Source organism: Eleginops maclovinus, chromosome 12 (assembly GCF_036324505.1).
Source record: "Eleginops maclovinus isolate JMC-PN-2008 ecotype Puerto Natales chromosome 12, JC_Emac_rtc_rv5, whole genome shotgun sequence".
Classification (NCBI taxonomy): domain Eukaryota; kingdom Metazoa; phylum Chordata; class Actinopteri; order Perciformes; family Eleginopidae; genus Eleginops; species Eleginops maclovinus.
This window is the reverse complement of record NC_086360.1, coordinates 29,352,609-29,362,608: the sequence shown is the minus strand read 5'-3', so window position 1 is coordinate 29,362,608 and position 10,000 is coordinate 29,352,609. Positions and strand designations below refer to the sequence as shown.

At 43.1% G+C, this 10,000-nt stretch overlaps 2 protein-coding genes across 12 annotated transcripts in view; both read left to right on the top strand.

The window, feature by feature from the left end:
• tsc1a (TSC complex subunit 1a) overlaps positions 1-2,659 on the top strand; it is a 16,694-nt gene extending 14,035 nt beyond the window's left edge. For all 8 annotated transcript variants that reach the window (XM_063897557.1, XM_063897560.1, XM_063897559.1 and 5 more), the window contains one exon: positions 1-2,659. This exon is cut by the window's left edge and continues 187 nt beyond it. In XM_063897557.1, coding sequence (XP_063753627.1) covers positions 1-282 — 282 coding nt within the window. In that variant the 3' untranslated portion in view covers positions 283-2,659.
• Positions 2,660-3,646: 987 nt separating this feature from the next.
• Positions 3,647-10,000, top strand: part of ak8 (adenylate kinase 8) — a 13,024-nt gene continuing 6,670 nt past the window's right edge. For 2 of the 4 annotated variants that reach the window (XM_063896535.1, XM_063896532.1), the window contains exons 1-5: positions 3,679-3,713; positions 6,116-6,215; positions 7,385-7,502; positions 7,761-7,810; positions 8,696-8,872. In XM_063896535.1, coding sequence (XP_063752605.1) covers positions 6,132-6,215; positions 7,385-7,502; positions 7,761-7,810; positions 8,696-8,872 — 429 coding nt within the window. In that variant the 5' untranslated portion in view covers positions 3,679-3,713; positions 6,116-6,131. Of the gene's footprint in view, positions 3,714-6,115; positions 6,216-7,384; positions 7,503-7,760; positions 7,811-8,695; positions 8,873-10,000 lie in introns of all 4 variants that reach the window. The other 2 variants (XM_063896533.1, XM_063896536.1) reach the window with 2 other exon arrangements.

Genomic DNA, 10,000 nt, shown 5'->3' with positions numbered 1-10,000 from the left:
CGAGCCCGACAGCTATTCAGACCAACCAATCACAGCGCAGAGGAGGAGCATCAGGAGGAGGAGGAGGGAGAAGGAGAGGAAGAGGAGGTCCAGCCAGAGGGCCCGGCTCTGGGTCAGGAGGCCGAGGAGACCCCCCCCCTCACAGGGAGCACTGAGACACCCGGCCTGGCCTCCTCTAGCGGCCCGGCGGCTCCCCTGCCTGCTGACCTGACGTTCGCTGTGAGGCAGCGGCGCCACGAGCTGAGCATCATGGACTATGACGAGACGCAGCCCGAGTTCTGACAGGTTCAGGGGGACACTCAGCGGGGGGGACTCTGATGGCTCTGAGCATCTTTCAGGCCCGTTAATGGATCCGGTTCATCACGCCGTCTGAACCCAGACCAGCAGCTGGGTTCAGTCATCTCGTATCAAACATGCAGACCTCTTTCAGGACGGTGTGTGTCAGGTCTCTCCACACGCAACACGCTAACAGCTTTAAACGCGCTGCTGACCGCAGCCTGGGGGATGAGCGCTATGCTAACAGCTAGCTGCTCCATCAGCTCAGTGGAGCGTCTGTATTCCAGCTGAGAGGCTTCAAACATCTGGAGCGCAGCTCTCAGGAAGGAAAGGCTCAATAATTAGCTGATAGTTCATTAGCACGTTTTGCTAATGAGCCACTGTTGGTTGGATAGCAAGTTAAAGTTAGCTAGATGAGAAATAGCTGCTTCTGTTTAAATGCTATCTGATGTTAGCCTCAGATTTATGAGAACTGATTCAATAAAGCTAAGGAAACTAAATGCCCAGCAGAGCCATTAACGACGCTAACAGTGTTTGGTTAGCTCTGTGTCAGAAAACAACTTCTGAAACCATAAATAAGAGAAGCAATCTGAGAGTAACCCTTCGTTAGTGCTGACGAGTCTACAAGAAGCTAACTGCTGCTACGCTAATCAACGTTAGCTGTTCTTGTTTCCTCCTGCGCAGCACCTGAAGCAGCTCTGACTCAGGACTGTGGGGGAGGAGGAACCCTGGGATTAATATTGATATCACGTTAACGAGGGGTAGCAGCTTTAACTGACATGCAGCCTTTCAGGTCTCACACATCTTTGTTTTTCATTAACTCATTATTTTTCAAATGATTGATTCTTTATGTGCACAACATTAACAGGAAAGCAGTCCCTCCGAAAATACTCTTTAAATATGGATAAAAAGAAAATACATCTTGTGTATTATATTCACCGTTTGTGTAAAATCATTCATGACATACCTACAGAGGCCGACATATGCAAACTTCCTCCATCAGGAGGAACGTGCTGCAGCTTCAGAGAGGATGCAGATACAGAAACGCAAATCAGAACTCATGCAGAGACATCTGCAGCAGCTCTTCAACACATGCAGCATCTAGAGAACATTCAGCAGAAGGAACATGAGCAGTTTACTGAAAGCTGAAGAAACCAAACGCTGCAAGAAGCTCCAACACAACGGAGACCAGGGGACACTAAAGAGAGACGCACACAGCTGGAGACCAGGGGAGACTACTCTCTTTAGTGTCCCCTGGTCTCCAGCTGTGTGCGTCTCTCTTTAGTGTCCCCTTTTAGTAAACTGCTCATGTCTCCTCTGCTGAATGTCCTCTAGATGCTGCATGTGTTGAAGAGCTGCTGCAGATGTTTCTGAGTTCTGATTTGTGTTTCTGTATCTGCATCCTCTCTGAAGCTGCAGTTTCTCCTGATGGAGGAGGTCTGGACTGCTGTAGCGCCAAAAATAAAACATCACTGTTGCTTAAACATAAAATCTTTAGCAGAAGTTAAATAAGGGATGACTTATAGTATAAATTAATTATTCAAATGAATGTAAACATATGTATGATAAGTTTGCATATATATATATATATATATATATATGCAAACGTTTAAAAACTGTAAAAGATAAAAGCCTTAACGTCTCCTCAGGGTCACAGCTCAGGACAACAGAAGCCTGAACAACTCTGATGTTTTTCTTTAAGCCTGATCGAAGGGGCTTTCTCTTTCAGGAGCATGAACAGGAAAGGTGTGTTGTTGTGATACTCATGTCAGCCACAAGAGGCACCGCCCCGTGCTCTAAATACGACTCAAACCATCAGGTTAGCGCATTGCTAGCCTAAAGAAAGACACAACATTGAAGCCCTTCCTTCACGTTATAATTAGTGTTTGCTGTAGAAATTCAAACTTCAGTTTCCAGAACAGGAAGAAGTGCTGCGCCCTGTGGCCGGTATAAGTATTACAACAACATCACTTTTTATCATCCTCTTCTCCTGACATGTTAAATCCTGACCAGCAGAGATGAAGTCCTTTAGGGCGGATTTAGAGAAAGTATTACCAAAACTATAATAAATCAGCCTCAGGGCCACCGTACAGGACCTCAGAGTAATAGATTACTGTCTGTACCTGTGGGTTTAGCCTACCTAGCTTAGCCTAGTTTAGTATAGTTCAACATTTTGTGAAATAATAAACTGCTGCTTCCACTCCTCATGCTAAGCTAGGCTAACTGTGTGGCTCTGAAGGCCTCATCGTCCCTCAGAATAAAGAGCTTTAGACGGGGTGGGGGGAGTTTAAGTTCAGGAAGTGAAACCAAAGTGTGGTCCTGTCGTCCTCAGTGGAGGTCCTCTGAGTAACTGTGAACGCTGGAATAAAGAGTTCAGATCCTCCGTCTCTGTGTGTGTGTTTGTGATGTCAGGCTCTTTAACACTTCTGGTATAATGCTGAAACTGAGAGGCTTTTTAATGCTCGCTTCGAACCAAATCAGAGTCATTATTATTTTAAAAGATGACATCAGCAGGTCTGAGCCACTGTTAGTTTTCTTCTTGAGGCTGGAGCCTTTAACAAGCCTGTATTTACCTTTTACAACCTAACAGTATTTTCATTTTAAATGTGTGTCAACAGATCGAAACACCTTACTGCTGCTATCATTTCAAACACAGCTGGTTACTTTTCAGTCTTTCCACTCCAGGTGCATCATCTGTGTGATAGCAGCAAATAGTGAAACATATGAGATCCAGGCTACATCTTTTGGTTGGATTTATTTTGAGGAGTACAAATACCGGAAGTCCATTACTTTTCCATTGTACCGTTTTCTTAATAACACTTTTTTTTACATGTTCTTTGTTAGGTTTCAAGGTTTCAAGGTTTCAAGGTGTTATTGGTCATATGCACAGCAGATACAGCGTATATGTTGGCAATGAAAATCTTATGTCCCGTGCTCCTCCAACAACTCAACATACATGGTGCAGATAAGATAATAAAATAGTGCAAAAAGAGAGAAGAATATTTACAATAACAACAGTAAAGATTTGAGGAGGTGAAATATATACATATGTGGAATACATTGAGAGTATTTAAACACTTTACTCTGTGAAATGAGGAGGTATGGACTGATGCATATATTATGTATAACAGATGTATATAATATATAGATATGTGTACTATAACAGATGTGTTTAATATATAGATATATATATGGTGCTGGGGTGATGGGGGTCCTTTAATATCCTACTAATCCTATCGATGTTCCTTTTAGTGCAGCAGCAGCAGCAGCATGGGTTATCTGTGTTATTGTTCTGTATTATTAGTAAAGTACGTTAACTAAACGGCTGCGGCTCCGTTGCTAGGAGACGCTCTCAGACTCCCGCCCCTCACGCACGCTGGTGACGTCCTTCCTTAACAACAACCAAACTCTCTCTTAGCAACCGGATCGTTAAACAGGTAGGCATGTTTATTTTATTATATATAATAGCTTTAAACCGAGGTAGCACTTGGTCTTTCGGGGTCTTGAATTGGTGACCTTCCAGTTCCGAGGCCAAGCCCCTAACCACTTTGCCAAAACCGCCGCCCCGAGGACCGAGTTACTGAGGGTCATGGTCAGAAATAACCTTTCAGCGCCGTATTACAGGATGTTTCTGAAGCTTTAATAAAGTATAGATACCGCGGAGGAAAAACACTGCAACTCAAAATATAGAACTTTATGTTTCAGTGACAGAGAGGATGTAAAAACCCTGAAGTCTGTCACAATGTACAAGATAAAGGAGAGAACGCAGGCTAAAGCTAATGCAGGCTAAAGCTAACGTAGGCTGCCTTCAACTTCTACCCCACTACATGTATTCAGTACCTGTAGTTGCTAGGCAGATCTGGATGAATGATGGTAAATATAATCCCCCTTAAATCAGACTGTAGTTCACCTGCAGTAAATCCAGCAGCTACCCTGCAGTATACAAAGCCATTAGAACTAGCTGCACCTTTACCAGCTCTGAGAACACTTTACTGATCAATCATTATAAAACATATCAGAGATATTATTCTGAAATGGACCAATCAGACAATGACTACTTTTACTGTCGCTACTTTAAGTACATTTAGAGGAGAGTACTTTCTACTTTCACTGGAGGAACATTTAGAATACTTTCACTGTGACAGAGTATTCCTACACTCTGGTACTTCTACTTTACTCAAGTACAAGATCTGAGTACTTCTACTTTACTCAAGTACAAGACCTGAGTACTTCTACTTTACTCAAGTACAAGATCTGAGTACTTCTACTTTACTCAAGTACAAGACCTGAGTACTTCTACTTTACTCAAGTACAAGACCTGAGTACTTCTACTTTACTCAAGTACAAGACCTGAGTACTTCTACTTTACTCAAGTACAAGACCTGAGTACTTCTACTTTACTCAAGTACAAGACCTGAGTACTTCTACTTTACTCAAGTACAAGATCTGAGTACTTCTACTTTACTCAAGTACAAGACCTGAGTACTTCTACTTTACTCAAGTACAAGACCTGAGTACTTCTACTTTACTCAAGTACAAGACCTGAGTACTTCTACTTTACTCAAGTACAACACCTGAGTACTTCTACTTTACTCAAGTACAAGATCTGAGTACTTCTACTTTACTCAAGTACAAGACCTGAGTACTTCTACTTTACTCAAGTACAAGACCTGAGTACTTCTACTTTACTCAAGTACAAGACCTGAGTACTTCTACTTTACTCAAGTACAAGACCTGAGTACTTCTACTTTACTCAAGTACAACACCTGAGTACTTCTACTTTACTCAAGTACAAGACCTGAGTACTTCTACTTTACTCAAGTACAAGACCTGAGTACTTCTACTTTACTCAAGTACAAGACCTGAGTACTTCTACTTTACTCAAGTACAAGACCTGAGTACTTCTACTTTACTCAAGTACAAGACCTGAGTACTTCTACTTTACTCAAGTACAACACCTGAGTACTTCTACTTTACTCAAGTACAAGATCTGAGTACTTCTACTTTACTCAAGTACAAGATTTGAGTACTTCTACTTTACTAAAGTACAAGACCTGAGTACTTCTACTTTACTCAAGAACAAGACCTGAGTACTTCTACTTTACTAAAGTACAAGACCTTACTTCTACTTTACTAAAGTACAAGACCTGAGTACTTCTACTTTACTCAAGTACAAGATCTGAGTACTTCTACTTTACTCAAGTACAAGATCTGAGTACTTCTACTTTACTCAAGTACAAGATCTGAGTACTTCTACTTTACTCAAGTACAAGACCTGAGTACTTCTACTTTACTCAAGTACAAGATCTGAGTACTTCTACTTTACTCAAGTACAAGACCTGAGTACTTCTACTTTACTCAAGAACAAGACCTGAGTACTTCTACTTTACTAAAGTACAAGACCTTACTTCTACTTTACTAAAGTACAAGACCTGAGTACTTCTACTTTACTCAAGTACAAGATCTGAGTACTTCTACTTTACTCAAGTACAAGATCTGAGTACTTCTACTTTACTCAAGTACAAGATCTGAGTACTTCTACTTTACTCAAGTACAAGATCTGAGTACTTCTACTTTACTCAAGTACAAGATCTGAGTACTTCTACTTTACTCAAGTACAAGATCTGAGTACTTCTACTTTACTCAAGTACAAGACCTGAGTACTTCTACTTTACTCAAGTACAAGATCTGAGTACTTCTACTTTACTCAAGTACAAGATCTGAGTACTTCTACTTTACTCAAGTACAAGATCTGAGTACTTCTACTTTACTCAAGTACAAGACCTGAGTACTTCTACTTTACTCAAGTACAAGATCTGAGTACTTCTACTTGTAACAGAGGAAAAGCCCTCCTGATGGATGAGACGGTGAAGCCTCTGAGGATTCCTCCTCAAATGTCCGTCTACGCTGACAAACACAACATCTTCCACCTGCTCCAGGTAGCTTCACACAACACACACAACACACACACAGCTGCATCATCACACACTGGGGAGAAAAACACACACACAGCGTGTATTATACAGAAAACATCTGGGCATTGTCTCTAAGGTAACAGCTGGGCATTGTCTCTAAGGTAACAGCTGGGCATTGTCTCTAAGGTAACAGCTGGGCATTGTCTCTAAAGTAACAGCTGGGCATTGTCTCTAAAGTAACAGCTGGGCATTGTCTCTAAGGTAACAGCTGGGCATTGTCTCTAAAGTAACAGCTGGGCATTGTCTCTAAGGTAACAGCTGGGCATTGTCTCTAAGGTAACAGCTGGGCATTGTCTCTAAGGTAACAGCTGGGCATTGTCTCTAAGGTAACAGCTGGGCATTGTCTCTAAGGTAACAGCTGGGCATTGTCTCTAAAGTAACAGCTGGGCATTGTCTCTAAGGTAACAGCTGGGCATTGTCTCTAAGTAACAGCTGGGCATTGTCTCTAAGGTAACAGCTGGGCATTGTCTCTAAGGTAACAGCTGGGCATTGTCTCTAAAGTAACAGCTGGGCATTGTCTCTAAGGTAACAGCTGGGCATTGTCTCTAAGGTAACAGCTGGGCATTGTCTCTAAGGTAACAGCTGGGCATTGTCTCTAAGGTAACAGCTGGGCATTGTCTCTAAGGTAACAGCTGGGCATTGTCTCTAAGGTAACAGCTGGGCATTGTCTCTAAAGTAACAGCTGGGCATTGTCTCTAAGGTAACAGCTGGGCATTGTCTCTAAAGTAACAGCTGGGCATTGTCTCTAAGGTAACAGCTGGGCATTGTCTCTAAAGTAACAGCTGGGCATTGTCTCTAAGGTAACAGCTGGGCATTGTCTCTAAGTAACAGCTGGGCATTGTCTCTAAAGTAACAGCTGGGCATTGTCTCTAAGGTAACAGCTGGGCATTGTCTCTAAGGTAACAGCTGGGCATTGTCTCTAAGGTAACAGCTGGGCATTGTCTCTAAGGTAACAGCTGGGCAATCTCTCACAAGTGAAACAATATCAATAATTAATATGCAGTGTTTGGGGCAGTTACTCAGACAGGTACTGTATTACACAGGTACTGCATTACACAGGTACTGTATTAAGGTAATATCTTACTGTACTACAGTTTATGACACGCTGCTGCGTCCCCCCCCCCCCCCCACAGTCAATACGCTCACATGTAATCCTGTACTCTCAGAGTATGTTGTCTGGGCTGGTGGTAGAGCAGCCTGCAGACCCCCTCAGCTTCCTGATCGCTCTGCTGCAGAGGAGCAGCACTGACAGTAAGACACACACACACACACACACACACTCACACACACAGATTTCATTCAAACAGTAGAGACAGTATTCTGATCTGAAGGGGATGCTCTGCAGCCTCTAGATGGAGCAGAGACTCTGTCCTGAGTCGGGCAGCATCTCCTAGATTTCTTCTGCAGTACACTCAGTGTGAATACAGAGGACTATGAAGGTTTATATTGATGTAGGGACTCTTTGTTTATTATATATTGATATTTATATTAAAATGATCCTGTCTTCAGTCCCCAGAGTGCTGCTGCTCGGCCCTCCTGCTGTCGGCAAACACACCATGGTGAGTGTAAAAATGTAATCCATTACAATTACTACTTATCTTTAGTAAAAACCAATCGGTAATCTAATCTGAGGATTACACTACGAAAGTAGGAAAACCTGCCTCTCAGATTCAGGCAGCAGGCGAAGCAACCCACTCTGACAGTCTGAGCCTCCAGAGCACCTGATCCACTCAACTTTTTTTTTAAAGCAAGTATTTTTAAAAAGTCACACAGTTGAGAAAGTCGAAATCTGGAAAAAGTGAATATTTGGAGGAACATTTTAGAGTTTTGGAAAAACCCAGAAATTTGAAAAAAGTCTGAATTTGGCAGAAAAGTGATCATTTTGAAAAGAAAATCAGAAGGAAAAATAGGACTCCAAAAGTCAGAATGCTTTAAAGGAAATGATTCAGGCCACATTAAAAAACAATGAAGATCTCATGAAGCAGATTCAGGCAGTAGGTTTATAGATCCACTCTGAGTCTGAGCCTCCTGAACATCGGGTCCATTCAGAATTATGAAGGCAAGTGAAAACAACATTTTGAAATGAAAGATGAGCGAGATAAGAGTCGAGATTTTGAAGAAAAAAACAGATTTTGAGAAAAAGTTGGAGTTAAAGATAAAAGTATACCTTTTTTTTGTAAAAATAAGAGATAAGATTTAGAAAAAATCTGTTTGGAAATAATAATAATAATTTGAGAGAAAAGTGAATATTTTGAAAAAAGTGTGATTTTGTAAATAATTCAGGCAGGGGGTTTGTAGATTCCCACTGAGAGTCTGAGCCTCCAGAACAGCTGCAGGAGGGAGAACATCTGATCCTTCTCACACACTATCTGCTCTGTCAAGGTTTTATGGATACACACTCATGTCAGAATAACGACAGAGGTAACTCTGAGCTTCTCTTGCAGGCCCAGCGGCTGAGTGCTGACCTGAGAGCTGTGCATGTGACCTTAGAGAGTCTGCTGAGCGACCAATCAGAGCTCAGCGCTCAGGCTCGCCGTGTCCCGCCCACTGAGCCACTTCCTGTAGAGCTGCTGCTGAGGCTGGTCCAGAGGAGGCTGGGAGAGATCGACTGCTTCAGTCGGGTGAGGCGTTCAGGGACCTAACTGTTGATACTCCTCATTGTAACCAAAGACCAACGCCATAATACAAACACATTTAAAACCTTCCTGGCTGTCCAGCAGTGATCCCCTCTCTGAGTCCCGGCTCCTGTGTGATCATGTGTTTTGTGGCTTCAGATTGTATTTGGTGGCGGGGGGTGAAATGTCCCTTTGACAGTAACGGTTGCAGACTGTAGGCGGGTCTGGTCACTGATGGGTTCCTGGTGCTCTGTAATGTTTTTTTTCTACTCTTTATCAAACTATAACCAAAGTATATCATTTCAGAAGTTGTTGATCTTCCTCTCATCATCGTGCTCCTGCTGGGAGAGGGGGGTTGTCTTTTACACACTGGACCCCCTGCTCAATGTGCTTTATTAATCGTGAGTTTGAACATAAACTGAAACCTCCCGTATTGTGAGTGTGTGTGAAGTGATGGATGGTGAGTGTGTGTCTGCAGAATTTCTCAGACGGATCTGTCCGCTCTGATCCGCTGCTGTGATGATAATAATTAGCGCTGTGGTCGCCTCTGTGTCGTACTACGATTCCCAGCAGGCCGAGCAGCGTGTGGCTGGCGTGTGTCCCCAGAGATCTGCTGATCAAAGGCCTGCGTGCTGTCACTTCAGGTGTTACTGTGTCCTCTCTGCTGCTCCTCATTACCATCACTTCCTGCTTCCTGTCAGCATCATCAGCTCTGTAACAACTACACACTACACACACTACATACAGCTACACACAGCTACACACAGGTACACACACACAGCGCTACACACGCAGCTACACACAGAACCCGTCAGTGTCGGCTCACTGCTGATCGGCAAAGCTCGTGAAAACAGCACATCTTTTGCACGTGTGTCCGTCCTGGGGGAGGGACCCCTCCTCTGTTGCTCTCCCCGAGGTGTCTTCCATTTCCCCTCGTCACTCTGGGGTTTCTTAGGAAGTTTTTCCTTGTGCGATGTGAGGGTCCGAAGACAGAGGGGGTCGTATTCATTTTCTGTACAAACTGTGAAGTCCACTGGGACGCGTAGAACTTGTGGCATTGGGCTGTATGAATACACGTTGACTGATGGATGCTGTAGCTCCCTCCTCTTGGATGTTCATCTGCATCCATCCACA